This window comes from Adelges cooleyi, unplaced genomic scaffold (assembly GCF_023614345.1).
Source record: "Adelges cooleyi isolate 19-005CV unplaced genomic scaffold, UGA_ACOO_1.1 ACOO_flye_CR_arks_rails_tigmint_CR_PRNA_23, whole genome shotgun sequence".
In the NCBI taxonomy this organism is placed as follows: domain Eukaryota; kingdom Metazoa; phylum Arthropoda; class Insecta; order Hemiptera; family Adelgidae; genus Adelges; species Adelges cooleyi.
Window position 1 is genome coordinate 15,852,046 of NW_026095893.1, and position 15,387 is coordinate 15,867,432.

Consider the following 15,387-nt stretch of genomic DNA (forward strand, 5'->3'; position numbering starts at 1 on the left):
TTTAAGTCGTTTAATTATTTCATTTTATTATTATGTATCGTATTAACCTTTAAAAATATTTTGACTTGAGTCATACCTACCGGTTACCATTACACGGACAAACCGTATTTTCCATCTCAAGCAAAAAAACGAGCAACTATTGTGGTTTGGTTTCCACACTTCCTACATCCTTGAGCTTTGCTAATGTCGATACAACAAAAGATTGCCTTACTGTGCATAATATAATTACAATTTTTTTTTTTTTAATCACAATAGCGAGTATAAAAATAACTTGTTTCTAATACTGTGCTAAGAATAAAACCTATGGGGTATAATTAATATAAGTACTATCTTCACACTATATTCTTATATCGCATGCTAACCAATTTATACAATTGGACAGTTTATTTATGGTTGATTACTATTCTACTTATTTATCAAAGCGATGGTTTCGGTTAAAAACAACTATCTGCTAAGTACTTTTTCCAAATTTATACAAGTATTAAATATATAGCCATAGAAAAATAGTGTTTAGTACAGCTGTATTAGCCGATTACTGGAGAAAATATAATTTAATGAGACAAACCAATTTTGTAGCATTAGTTTTAAATTATTTTACTTCAAAACATATTATTATATATTTTTAAATTATACGAAAACGTAAAAACTACCTAGGTAGGTCTTTTTTAAATAAATTGTTTTCCATTATTGTTATAGCTTATCATTTACAATAAGCGTAATAATAGACTATTTAATTATTATATTTGAATTAAAATGTTGGACGGAAGTAGCGAATCAACGATGTATTATTTCACAACAATACAGTAATTGAGCAAAAAAACTGAAATAATTCAATTGTATTTTTTATGTATTAATAAGTAAAGAGAGGTTATACCTAAGCTAAAAATTTAATAATGTGAATAGAATACAATAAAAATATACTTTTTTTAACATTCATAATCATGCATTTAAAATAATTTGAAGGTGGCTAATTAATTATAAATGCATGTTTTTGTATTCATCGCTATTAAGTTGAATATAAAAGGTGCTTATAATTCCTCGTAATCATCTGGTTGCATGACTTAACTCGATTAGCATTTAAAAACACTATCTATACTATTTATTGTCTTTTTTTAAAAATATAATGTTTTATTATAAACTATACTTCATCGGATCTGAATCTTCATCGAATACTTCAATGCGGTAAGCAATAAGCAGCAGTGGAAAATAACATGTACAAGTCAAGGTGGATAAAAATTACAATTGAAACGCATTTACAATTGTTTAACTGTACAATTTTTAGATTCGAAGCTAACTGCTAAAAACAAATTTTTTTTATTTACTACTAGATAAGGTAGAACCGCGTTTGTATAAACTAAAAAATTTAACGTGTAAAATTATATAATATTATGTTATATCAATACCTACTAAAACGGGTAGTATTATTTATTACAGTAGTATTTTAATTATTTTGTGTCTATCACTTCTTTTCATCTGAATATGAAGAGTTCGATGACATTAGACGGCATTGAAATTTAAGTATACACAATAAAAAAAAAACCATGTAATATGCAAATGATCGAGTAACACGACGTGATGACTGATGATTGCTATTAGGGAATTCGTTATCCAGACATTTATTGCGTAAAACGTTAGTAATTTTACTGTATTATATGAAATGTTTACAATCTCTATAATGAAACGCATTAATTAGGTACCCACTGAACAGCTTTGGTCGCTATCAAGAGCTACGAGAATAACCAAGAAGACGGTCGATTACACCACCACCGTAGTTTACAAGTATAATATCTCGCTAGTCCAGTTTGTTTCATGTGTATATTATTATATATATTACTGTAATCGCGTCACTGTTTTTTTGTAATAAAAATCAATTCTTTCTCATCAAAACGATATAAATACATTCTTTACATTTTTAAACAATGTTTTTCAGTTCACCAATAAAGTATGTCATATAAGAGATAATATATATATATATATATATATTTTTTTTTTTAATGTTCGATTAACACAATGAATACACACCGTCCGTAAATAAGAAAATCGTTGATGAAGCCAAATAAGTACTCAAATTTTAACAAAAATACTTATTTTTCAAACAACGTATTTGTCTACAATCTGTATTCTACTATTAGTCTACTTTAAACTTTTGTTAAAAATTATAAAATGTTGATTAAATATTTCTTACAAAAAATATGTTCAAAATTTATCTTCTCTTCATAAAACGAGATTTCTCTCCTGTTAGGAAGTAATACAACCCCCGTTTCCGAAGATTAATTAAGTTTTATTAATTATAAAAATTAAACAAATTTGCCGCCACTTGGTCCTAACCTTATATTTTATGGGTTTCTTATAAAATATTAATGCTAGTTTTAATATGTTAAGTGTAATATATTGATGGTATTAGGTAGGTACAGCGCATAGGTTTGATAAATGCATTTTTTTTTTGTCGTATTTGTTACATGATAATATGTTAGGCCAATACAAATTATACAACGACCGCCAAAGGAGTATAAAAAATAATAGCCTTCTATGGTTTGATTTAAAGTCCTATACCTATTGTATAGAACTGATATTTCATAATGATATGAGTATGACCTCAGTTCTTAATAGTCGGCAGCATTCGATCATCGTTCAAATAGAATTGGAAATAACCTTAATAAAATAGAATATCTTCTTAGTCAGTAAAAAATAATTTTAATAATTTATGACCAGGACTACCTCAGCCACCGACAGACACATTGTAAAATAATCAGACATTAGTCAAAATTACAGGTAAAATGAATAAGTGGAGTAAGACTAAAATTAATTTAATCATTGTGTCATTGTGGTAAAAATGAATTGCCTATCATTTTATAAGAAATGATTACGTTTAATAGGTACAGGGTGATTATTTTATGTGATCCATTTAAAGAATTTCATAGGATTTAAATATTAATTGAATTTTTTCCGCAGTTTTGTATACAATGTGATCTCAATTTGTTCACTAACTTTGATGTTTTTAACCCTTTTCAAATTATACATTTATATACACTTTTGAAACTTAAATGGTAACGTATATATATATATTATTTTACTTTTTGTTGCCTGGTTGATAACCAATTTAAATAAATATTTTTAAAGTTTAATGTTTAGAACGGGAAGAAGGATGGAGTGAAGTATTATTTGAATCTGCGGGCATTACTTAATCACAGCCCCCCCCTCTCAACCGTCAATCCCTAATAACTTTAAAAATAGTTATTCCAAACTGGTTTTTGACCAGTCAAGATTTTTAGTAAATTATTTCTTATTAAAAAAGGTAAAAAAATATAAATAAATACGATGCCATTTAAGTTTCAAAAGTATAAAATAATAAAATAATGAATTTAGTAAGGGGGTTAAAAACATAAGTTTGTGAAAACCTGAAATCAACGGAAATATATAAATGTATTCTTTCTGAAATAAATAAAATTATTATCGTATTTCTGTTACTGAAAGATCTGATATTTTCGATAAAAAAAATGTATAATTAATATTTTCATAAGAAATTATGTGCTTTTATAGTTCTGTGGGTAAAGAATCATCAAGAGGAACATTTAGTTCATTTGTTTCGGAGAGAATAACTAGGTCAAAAACATTTTTTTTTAATGGTTTTTTTTTCAATAATGTAAAATTATTGTCCGATTCCGAAAAACATACTATTATATTTTGAATTTTGCCCGGACCTTGTATTTTATTTCATTGTTGTTATCATGTTGTCGTTGGACGTTGTCACCAGCTGACAGCGTTGATAACATTATAGGGTTTTTCGGCCGTGTACCAAACTAACATTAGCGGTAGCCGGTTGAGATTACAGCAGCTGTGTATTATAGAGGTGATGTAAATAATAGATATTAGAACTCAGATTGTCCTATTAAACGTTTAGGTGTGTCGTGAGGTTTATTTTTATAATTTCAATCCAACTCTTGCCTGGGCACCGCGCTATAAATAACTACTTGTACAGCCGCTGTCGCACATCTTCGACAGCCGAATGCGTACCAAGTAATCAATAATTGTCTCAAAAACAACAATTTATAAGGTATTACTATAACTAATATTGGAAAATGGACGCCGAATCATTCCTCGAGTTTGCCAGCCAAGTAACAAAATGGAAAATGTATCCGTACTTCGACATTGCACATAGTGCGCTGTGTGCTCTTCACGTTCGTGATGATCTCGGTCCAGGTAAACGTAAAACGGTTAGACCCGTGTAACTGCTATAAAATGTAAATTATGAAATTAACGTACTGCATTGTTACAGGAGCACAAGCGTTTTCACGTAAACATCCCATTTCGTGTTGGCTATCTACAATGTTGGTAGTTTTTTCAGGCGGCATGATAAGCGCTGCACTACTTGGCGAACCACTCTTAGCGCCTCTCAAAAATACCCAGCAATTGGTTATCGCTTCTGCTCTTTGGTAATTTCTATTAATTTGTTATCGACTTGAGTGTACTTTTGATTTAATTTCATATGTTTAGGTACTTGGTGTTTTATACGCCGTTCGATATCGGATATAGCATTGCGAAATTCCTTCCTGTCAAATTGTTATTTTCCGTAATGAAAGAAATATATCGGTTTGTATATTTTGTACAATTTTGTTAACATTGAATTATTGAAATATTATTTTATTGATTGAAAAAAAATTGATGTGTTAATAGTTGTAAAAAAGTACATGATGGCGTATTACACGCTGCCAAACTATATCCTAACGCTTATATCATAATGATACTAATCGGAACTCTCAAAGGAAACGGAGCATCATTTACAAAAATCATCGAACGATTATTACGTGGAGTATGGACACCGACGTCAATAGAAACGTTACAACCCAGTTTGTAGGCAAAAATATTATAATACTATTTGATAATGGTGAATAGAAAAAATTAATTTTATTTTCACATTTTAGTACGACAAAAGCATGTATTATCGCATCTGTGGTGTTTGTACTCGATATCAAAAGCGACTTGATATCTGCCCCTCATGCGTTTGTTTACGTTTTTGTAATTGGTTTCTTCATATATTTCAAGGTATCTATATTAAATTTTATAATAAACAATGTACGGACATTTTTTTTGTATTATTATAAAAATATAAAAAAAAAACATTAGTTATTGAAAAACAATTATTTAAGTTTATATGAATTATGGCCGCTCTCATTAGTTTAGTTGTATAAATTTATATATATAGTATAATATATAATATATATATATAATATAAACTTACAGTATACTGAAACAAGACTTAAAATGATGGGCTAAAGTTATTTAAGTAATGAAAAAATATCATAAATTATTATTCAATTGAAGGGCACAGGGGAAAAACGGTAGTAGTCACATTATGAAAATTTTAGATTATAGCAAAAACAAAGTTCGTGAATTCCTCTCCCTCTTACATAAGAACAAAAAAAATGACATTTAACGCTACTCTAATAATAAATGTATTTTTTTAAACAATCTGTTGAAATAAATAAAAAAAAATTAATGGCATAAATTGAAAAAAAAAATGTTCATAATGTGACTACTACCGTTTTCCCCTGTGCCCTTCAATCGAATTATTCATTATTGAAGGCTAATCTGTTGAGAACCACATAAGTAATTAAGTAAAATGCATCTTAAATATTATTATTAAATAAATTATAATATCATTTAATTTCTAGTTTCATAAATAAATAATAAATAATCTTTGTGTTTTAAGGTACTATCGTCAATGATTTTGGGTATTCACGAACCAATGTTACCGTTTGAAAATTTGATATGTGCGATTTTCTTTGGAGGCATATTTGATTACACTGCTAAAGCATTTAAAAACAACAAGGACGACAAGATAGACCCAAAGAAGAAAGAATAAAAATAATTCAATTAGCTGAGATGATGTGTGCCATGTAAAATATTTTATAAACTCTAGTCTTTGCATTTTATGTAACCAATGTTTCCTTTTAATTTATATATGTACAGCAACATGAATTTTGATCTTCTAATTTCGATTTATTTTTAAATTTAATTAAAACCAGTATTTTTTTGTTACTAAGTTAAATAATTTACGAACTGTTTTTACAGACTAATTATACAAAGTCGACATTGAATTTAAACCTGAAACAATAAACGGACTTCATATTATGTTTGAGAATTTCATTCCCTCCATTATTAAGTCTTTGAAATCAAATGATTTTGCATTATAGTGTCGAGATCAACTTTGACACGACTACAGTTTTAACATAAGTGTTAATTTTAACTAAAGTCGATTTCTCTGAGCTAGAAATAAATTTAAATTCAGTCTGGCCACAAATAAATAAAAGGTTATAATATAAACCAAAATAGTAATTTGGAAGTGTAATTTAACTATTTTTCAACGTTAAACTTAAAATAAATAAATATTTAAATGTAGCAAAATTTAAAAATAGGATAACTGTTTATTTATGACTTTATTAGTTTTATCATTAAACTTAAATGATAATGTAATTAAGTCAAATATAGTTGAATGTTCTGTATTGGGAATATATATTTTTAAAATGAACCTATTCCTTTTTTGGTATAATAGTTTTAACAAAACTGGACAATTATTATTTAAATAATAATGAACTATTTGAAATAAATTATTATTTAGTGCAATGAATAATTTTTCAATTGCTTTACAATTTTTTGAAATAGATAGGTAAACAGATGTTTGACATTTTTATTTAAATAACAGATAATGATGTAATATCATCATTATCATCAAGCTTAACTGGCCTTTAAGGCCCAACACTGCCATCATGAGATGATAGTTTCTAGACAGATTCGCTGTCTGGGACGGATCGTCAGTCTATTGCCAATGATGAAGTATAATAAAATTAATTTTTAAATGCACTTTTTTTGTTGCATTCAAAAATTTTAATATGGAAATAAATTTGTAATCACTGTTTTAAATAATAAATAATTTAAATTGTAAGAAATATTTGATTAAAATGTATTAATACTTGACTTCTTCAAATAACTTATTATTTTAAATTGCTTAAAAAAAATTATTCGATTAATCATTTTATTCAATAAAAATGTATTTAAATAATGCCCAGGTTTGATCCTTAGTATATCACAGAATATTAGCCTATCATTTAATGGAACCTCTACACCACTATTTAGTAAGGCACACTGTATAGGCAATTTTTCACTAAAACTTAACATTAAAACTTTTAAACATATATTAACATAGAGGAAAGCGGGATTTATTATGTTATTTCATTTTGTTTTGAAGTTTTAAACTTCTATAATGTATACAGGCTCTACTTTTGTGCAAAAACATAATATGTTTCTACATCAAACAGTACGTTCTTATAAATAATTATTTTTAATTTTTGAAAAAACATTGGGATTCTTCACAAAACTTACAAGTTATCGATCGTGACACAATTTTAAAATTATTTTTAGTTAAATAATAATTTACATGTGAAAAATGGCATTTTTAAAAATATTTTTAATGATTTAAACAATAACATTAAGAACGAAAATTAAAAATGTACTTCAATCGATAAATCAAGCGAGTATTAAAAAATCTATAACCGACTTTAAAACTATTGTCGGATCATGCGTTTCAGAGTACGGTAAAAATAAGAATGAGTTGCTTTCGATAAAAAAATATGCAGGTTAAATATGCCTCTTAAAACAATTTTATGCCATAATCGCCAAATAAATTTTTAAAGCGGTATAGTAAATAGTAATTACTAAAGTCAGGAAACAACCTACTACAGGCTATGTTTGGAGCGTAGCACTGTATGGAAGTGAGACATGGACCATAGGTAAAACAGAAGAAAAAAGACTACTAGCGTTTGAGACATAGTGTTACAGGAGGATGCTTAGACTAAGCTGGACAGAACACATAACAAATGAAGAAGTTCATCGAACAGCCGGAGAAACAAACAGCTCTCTGAATACCCTCTGAAAAACAAGAAGAACCAAGTTAATTGGATACATACTGTGCTATAACAGTCTACTTAGCAGAATAATAGAAGGTGCCATCGAGGAGAATAATAGCAGAGGACGACCGCCACTGGACTGCAATAGTCAAATAGTAAGAGATATGGACTGCAGATCGCATTATGAACTAAAAAGGAAAGCGGAGAAGCGACAGGAGTGGAAAATTGCTGTCAACCAACCTTTGGACTGTTAACAAAAGAAGAAGTAATTACTACTGTAAGATATACATGTAATATTATTTTATTTTGTTTTTACACTGAAGTACCTACTGTAGACTTATTATTGGGGTAAAAAATGCATGTACTAATGTGACGATTGAAATAATATGTTAAGTCAAATTTAATTCGACATAACATATAAATTATTCATACTGTATAGTGAAAAATGAGAAGAACACAACAAGTCAATTATTTGGAGAATTGTATTAAACAATTGTATTGATTAAAATAATATGTTAATGAATTTTACAATTTCGATTAGCTGTGATAAAACGTATTTAATTGTAAAACAATCTAAAAACACGCGAATCAAATTAAATAGCATGCGAAGGATAAGGAGTAAAAACCAGAACGTCATATTTTCTAAAATTAATATTTCGGTATCATAAAGTTTGTTTTATTTTACCTGCTGCATTTTTAAACGTGTTTTCCATAGATTTAAGAAAAGTGATTTTTTCAGTTTACTCCTGTATCCTTCATACGCAGTAGAGTATAATTTTACATAGTTACAATATTAATTTTTAGTACTTAATCAATATACAAATTTTTATCTTTATATAATTCTAATTTCTCTTCAACGTCGTTCCAACTACAAAATTGACAATCGTTGCCGCTTTCCACCTTTATAGTAGTAAGTTGTTCGTTAAAATAAAACGCTACAAAAAATTTACCAGCTTCGTCCTTGTAAAGGACAGCCATGAAGTTTGCGGCCCACGGACCGATCTTGGAAGTCCTCCACGAGAGATCTTTCATACCCCTGTAGTTTTCCGCGTTTAACGTTTGGTCACCTCTACCTAAATTTAACGCCACGTACATGCTTAGTACGTTTTCAGTGTTAGCGAAATAAAATACGCCTTTCGGACGATTTTCTCCGACTTTTTCTCCGACTTTTTCTCTGGAATCATAACATAAAATAGGCACATAAATAGTTACCGTGAGACCTTGTTGTTTCTGCTTTTGTTTTTCAACATTTTTCATTCTTAATTCATTCAATTACGACGGGGTGCTACAGCGATTCTGAACTTTTCAACTGACCTAGTGCAGATTGCAGGACTAGTCGAATCCAACGTACACCTAAAAAACCCTCAACTTTTTTACACCTAAAATCCCAGTGTTCCCAACTGGCTGACGGCTGAAATTGAAAATTTGAGGGAGTAAACATTTGTTCAAAAGCGATTTTATGTCGGATTCGACCAGATCTACAACCTGCACTAGGTCACTTGAAAAATTGGTTAACTTTTTATGCAGCACCGCGTTGTTAAACGTTTTTAACGAGTTAAAAAAATAGCGGAAAATTATTAAACATAAAATATAATGACGACTCTTTGAATATAGCAACAAATCTGTCTAGCCTTAAACAATACCCCAAAAGAAAAAACAGATTTTTAATTATTCACGAATTTAGTATAAATGTGTATGTCGTTACATAATTTCGATGTTATCATATAAGTTAAGCTCGTATTCATTAAAGTGAAGATTTGATTTGTTCGACATTTTTTAAAGAGAATTTTTGGGTTGGGGTAAGACATAATTTATTTATTGCATTATACGCGAAATAGTGCTTGTATTAGTAGTTAGAATAAATACTGGAAAATTGAAACTTGTGTTAATTTTACTTAGAATGACCCAAGTCTAACTTGTAAGCAAATGATTTAGTTAGATAAATACCTGTGTTTGGTATTAGCAGAATGTGTTTTATTTACATAATTTATTTTGACCGTCTATGCCTTTTAACTGTATATATTCGAATTAAATACAAAGTATAATAAAAATACCTAATAAATGTGTGGATAGCGTCCTCTAAGTATTTAAAAAATACATACAATTTGTGTTTTTAATTACTGGGGTCAGTGTTTTATTTCAAGTATGTGATTATATACTATTTTGTGTTTCTTGACAAAATTAATAAATTAAATTTTTATGAAAAATTGCCTACATCGAACGCCTTAAATAAACGAGTCCTATTGAAATTGCGAAAACAAGTTATCTCAAAAAAATTGTCTGCTCGTTTTAAGTATTACCACTCTATGCAACAGCTCCCATGTTGGGTGCCCGAAATTCTACAGCCGCACCGACTTATGTACCTTAAGTATGGCTAATTTAAGGCTTTTTCAAAAATATAACTAACTAATAACTAATAAATTATTGTGTTTTGAAAAATTATATTACTGTAAGGATACTAATAGACGTTTGTACATTGGGGCGGCAAGTTGTGGGTGGAAATCATTGCCATAACCCACAGTATTAAACATATACAGTTCTTCAACGTACTCCAAAACCTGCAAACATTTTTACGTTATTCATCTTTATACTTTGTAGCAACCGACTAAAATTCTTGAACTCTTACTTCAAGATCACTATCGCTAAATACTTTACACCAAACTGGCGTGCCGTTATCTGATGGAGAACCTTCGTGTGTACACATGTCATACATGAAAAATACCAGATCTGTAATGTATTAATATATACTAGATCGTAAAGACACCGCTATGCAAACAAAATCTATAATATTAAACGTTTAAGCATATTACCAGGATCAAGATCTTCTGGATCTAGCCCCAACCTCTCTCTAACCATTTGCACGACATTTGCCATAATTTCGCTTGATTTGAATCTATCCATTTCAGACATAACTTTTATTTTTTGCTGTTGCATTTGCAAATCAATATAAGTTTTCATGTCACTCGAATCATAACTCATTATGTTTTTTTGCTAAAAAATGGAAATTTGTCAATTGTAAGAAAACGCTATGATATATCTTTTTACGTACCATCAGAATTTTGTCTTCACTATGACACACGGGTATACTGGTAATGTCATTATTATTAAAAATAGTTTGAAGAAAAATTAGCCCAGTTTGTTCACAACGTTCATCTGGCAAAGAATTTACCTAAAATAATAAAAATAAATGTGTAATCCTCTCCTTTTACACATTTTAATTAAGTTAGGTACATCATACAGTATAGTCACTATCATTGAATGGGGTACTAAAAATAGTGGAAAACGAGTTTTTTATTCTCTGTGCCAATTCTTTTATTTCCTTTTGGCCTTTTTGATGTAATCCTGGGCCAAAGTTGTGGTCTTTGTTTGGTATCCAATTTAAAATCGATTGAATATCTTCACTACTCAATCTAGCATTTTTAATAATCTTAGCACCACGTTTGGTTGTAAAATCCGTAAGTTTCATTAGCATATAATTGCGAGAGTGTTTTTCGGGATGTGACGTTCCGTGTCTGTTAATAGTAAAAATTTGTTGTGGCGTGTAACCTATCATTATAAAACAAGTGTTAGTTTTAAACATCTATAATTAAGATGTTTGTTAATATCGATACTAGTACCCGTTAATATAAATCAATTTTATTAGTTATGATTATTAGACTGATTATTTCCCTCTATCCTTTTATCCTTTATATTATTTCTATGAAACCCACAGTACCCAAGTTTTAAACCCACTAAAATAATAACAGAGTTATATAAAATCATTATTAATTAGTTAATACAAAATTGAGGATTTTATCAATTAACTGAACGGGAGCCCCCCCCCCCATGACGGGAATGTTTGATTATTTGCGTATAGAAGGTTTGTGCTGGTTAGAATTAATAAATATTTAATGACTATTTTTTGAGAGATTTTTATGGATATAGTATGCCAATAATAATTGTAATAAAGATGTTTTATCATCTAAGACCTGATCGCGATTTCTACAGAGAATTTCAACAGTTAAAAACCAATAATATATCTACTGTAACTGTTTTATAAAAATCATTATTAAATATTTATTAATTCTCCGTAAAAATCAGTCATTTATTCGATTAATCTCATTCAATTAGTAGTTTGTTAGATTGGCAAGTGGTAACATAATTACTTACCATCTGGTACAACAATTTTTTGCGAGGACACTAATTCGTAAGGGGTTCTCGAGCTAAACCACCTGTATGGACCTTTATTTTCAATGTCCATGTCATCGTCTTTAGCATTTATAACCAGCAACAATGACAATACACACATAATCTTCAACATTGTATCGAATACTGTATTCTATAAAACAGCATATCCGAACAAATATGATAACAGTATAAAATATACATAATTATACTGGCCAAATGTTGGACTTTTTTTAAATTTTGGCCTTTCAAAAGTACTTTTGGTGAACAATTATTATTATTATCTGACAACAATATATTATGAAGAAATCGGTTCAATAAACGCCAACTTAAATAGAAATATCCCGGTGTTCAGTAATAATTAGTAGGTGTTGTTTTAAAAAATAGAAAAACAATGTAGGGAAGCGATTATATAGAGAAATGAAACAACATTTTAGACGTTTTTCCATATTGTTTTTGTTCAATGTGATCTCAATTTTTCACATTTTGTTTTTGTTTTTACTCGCCTCACAACTTAGTTTTTTTGATAGCAACTTTTGATACTTATATGGTAACGCATTCATTTCTGATTTCATTAACTATTTAAATCGAAAATAATGTACTAAAAATGTTGACAGGTTGATAACCAGTTTTGAACAACTACTTTTTAAGGTTATAAGATCTTAAAAGTGAGAATTGTAGGTGAAGTGCGGGCAGATAAAATTATTACTAAACTCCACCTTTCCTCTTGCCCTAAACTTGAAACTCCAATTGTACCTCGAAGCCACCTGTTTACCATAATATTACAAAATGTCCAATACACGCATGTGAATTATACGATTTATACCTAGCATTTTAATGTTTATTTTGGATCTCGTTTTCAGAGTATAAAACAATTCGAGCCAGGTGTTCGAACAACCGCGAGTTAAGATACACAAACACACAAAAAAACATTTTTAAGATTCTTGGATTGTTTTTCTTAAATTAAACTTGGATTAAACGCTCATTTCTTAAAGCAATTTTTCTTGATTTTAAGCGTATGCCTGTTACTATTGAAAAAAAAAAATTTTTTATATAAAAAAATCTCAATTTCTTTAGATCTTTTAATAAAAACACTTGGCGGGATACTTCCTATCTTTTTAAAATCAATAATTCTTATGATAATTGTATTGCACGATAATTCATCGCCAAGTAAAAATTAAAAATATATGTTTAGTTTCAAAAGAAATCTCAAGGCCTTTATTATATAAGAACATTATTTTAGTAGTTTGAAGGACTTTGCCGTGGATCCAAACAAACAAATTATAAATAAAATCATGGTGTATAGGTTGTATCTGTACTGTATACTTAATTTATAACCTAAATACAATGAGAAGCTTCGAAACAATGTTCATTATATGTAAAATAGCTATTATTTTAGGTTTGTTGGGTAGTTAAAAAATACCTGAAACTGCTGAAATTTACTTAACAATGTACGTCAATGTACTTTACAATGACGTGTTACACCACTTTTAAAATTATAAAACTGTTACCTTTTCACTTATTTATAACTCTCTTAACTGTGAATTGTTTTACTATTTTATTTAACAATATTGTACTTACTGTAAAATATAGTATAGTTGATTGAAATATTGGTTCAAAAATGGATTCGAAAAACTTTGGTATTGTAAAATGTTAACAATAAAGCTACGTTATTACTATTCGTTTTTTTAAAACGTATGTTGCTGTTTTTCTAGAAGGCACTTTTTTAGTGATATTTAACTTAAGATAGTTTATTTATACATACAGTATGACGTGTTTATTTGATACATATATTTTTTTTAGAGAAATAACGCAGATATTGCACGATTATTATTTTATTACACGAGTTGTTTGTTTTATACTTGTGCACATGCTACCTTTACACAGTACATTATAATTTTCAATCTAAGCACTGAATCAACTTAACACACTTTAAAATAATTGTTTTCACACCGTACAGAATAAAATAATTGTGTTCTGCCATTGCCATTTGCCACAAAATATTCTTGTTCGACACACGAATAGTTCATTAATTGTACACAAATGACACTTTGTAAGAGCAAAAGTTGAAATATGTCACCCCATTTATATTATATTACAAATATTAACCCTTAATATTTGAAAATAACTAATTTATATAAGGGGATTGCATGCGATCTGTTTAAAGGAGTTTAGTATAAGCCATATTTAAAAAAAAGTGGGTTTTAACACATTTTGACCATGTTAATTCATTTTACAATTAATTTGTGTAAGCTTCAAGGTATTATTTTAAATTGATATTAATTATAAACACTTAATTAAAATGAAACGAAAATGGAATAAATTAACGCTTATTAAATAACAAGATAACTATTAACACTGAATTATTTACATTAGTAGCGGTAGCGTCGACTTCTATACTATCGCCGGTGTTTCTAGAATTGTTTTAACTATGACCCTGCCATGTATGTAGAATATTCTTGAACCTTCGCGCTTGTGTGTGTGTGTGTTTTATATGTATTGCCTGCCCATATTACATACCTTTATCATCAGAAAATATTTAAAAAATAATATTATTCTAGTTTTTTTACAACGTTATATCCTCATTATCAATGACCGAAATATTAAACCGATTAAAAGTATACTTCCTAAATATAGGGTTTCTGACTTTGTTGTACGGGTGTATTTTTGGCTGTATCCATATTGTTTTTAAGGGAGATAAAAATACTTATTAATACTAGTTTTAACTTAAATGTGTGGACTACTAATTAGTATAGACGGACTAACAACCCCAATTGTTTCCACCCAATAATTATCCAAAACTGGTTATCAACCAGTCAACATTTTTAGTGAAATATTCTTAATTTAAAAAATATGTACGTTACCATTTAAGTTTCAAAGTTGCTATCAAAGAACTAGTTTGAGAGGGGCGTAGAAACATAATAATTTGTGGAAAATTGATATCACATTATATAAAAACACTATGAAAAAAAATATTTAATTATTAATTAAACCCAAGTGAGATTTTAAGTGGCCCAGGATAAAAAAATCACCCTGTATTAAGACAATAACTAGGCTATATTGTATGACAATAACTACTATTTTTAGATCTGTGCACATGCTATCAACGAATATTTGCCAGGAAATTTTAATAAAACAGCGTATGCAAGTTACAGACAATGACTACGAATGTTAAAATGATCAAATACGACCGCTTTTTAAACCAAGAGAAAGTCGAATACAATTGATATGGGGGTTACAATAATTTTTTTTGAAAACCAATGTTTGAAAAATTTTTTTTTGTTTTCAATTAATTTAAAATTTAAACAAAATTAAATTG

General features: G+C 28.6%; 2 protein-coding genes across 3 annotated transcripts; one reads left to right on the top strand and one right to left on the bottom strand.

Moving 5' to 3' along the window:
• Positions 1–3,821: 3,821 nt before the first annotated feature.
• Positions 3,822–6,271, top strand: LOC126835485 (trimeric intracellular cation channel type 1B.1). Of its 2 annotated transcripts, XM_050568111.1 has the most exons (7): positions 3,822–4,200; positions 4,277–4,433; positions 4,495–4,590; positions 4,675–4,851; positions 4,923–5,043; positions 5,711–5,897; positions 6,073–6,271. In XM_050568111.1, the coding sequence occupies exons 1-6, from the start codon at positions 4,080–4,082 to the stop codon at positions 5,861–5,863; spliced, it is 825 nt and encodes a 274-aa protein (XP_050424068.1). In that variant the 5' UTR covers positions 3,822–4,079; the 3' UTR covers positions 5,864–5,897; positions 6,073–6,271. The 2 variants fall into 2 exon arrangements, with proteins under 2 accessions (XP_050424068.1, XP_050424067.1); XM_050568110.1 differs by lacking the exon at positions 6,073–6,271 and having other exon boundaries at positions 5,711–6,058.
• A 2,113-nt stretch (positions 6,272–8,384) lies between these two features.
• On the bottom strand, positions 8,385–13,782 carry LOC126835586 (multiple inositol polyphosphate phosphatase 1-like). The gene is made up of 8 exons (XM_050568262.1): positions 13,650–13,782; positions 12,054–12,222; positions 11,143–11,450; positions 10,954–11,073; positions 10,715–10,895; positions 10,531–10,631; positions 10,353–10,462; positions 8,385–9,078 (listed from the first exon to the last, which is right to left on the bottom strand). The coding sequence occupies exons 2-8, from the start codon at positions 12,202–12,204 to the stop codon at positions 8,712–8,714; spliced, it is 1,338 nt and encodes a 445-aa protein (XP_050424219.1). The 5' UTR covers positions 12,205–12,222; positions 13,650–13,782; the 3' UTR covers positions 8,385–8,711.
• Positions 13,783–15,387: the final 1,605 nt, after the last annotated feature.

Excerpts from the sequence above, each read along its gene's own strand:
- LOC126835586 (XM_050568262.1), bottom strand. The coding sequence starts at position 12,204 with ATGTTGAAGATTATGTGTGTATTGTCATTGTTGCTGGTTATAAATGCT. Across the intron at positions 10,632-10,714 it reads TCCAGAAGATCTTGATCCTG|ATCTGGTATTTTTCATGTAT; the intron begins GTAATATGCTTA and ends AATACATTACAG. Across the intron at positions 10,463-10,530 it reads TTAGCGATAGTGATCTTGAA|GTTTTGGAGTACGTTGAAGA; the intron begins GTAAGAGTTCAA and ends AAATGTTTGCAG.
- LOC126835485 (XM_050568111.1), top strand. The coding sequence starts at position 4,080 with ATGGACGCCGAATCATTCCTCGAGTTTGCCAGCCAAGTAACAAAATGG. Across the intron at positions 4,591-4,674 it reads GTAATGAAAGAAATATATCG|TTGTAAAAAAGTACATGATG; the intron begins GTTTGTATATTT and ends ATGTGTTAATAG. Across the intron at positions 5,044-5,710 it reads GTTTCTTCATATATTTCAAG|GTACTATCGTCAATGATTTT; the intron begins GTATCTATATTA and ends TTGTGTTTTAAG.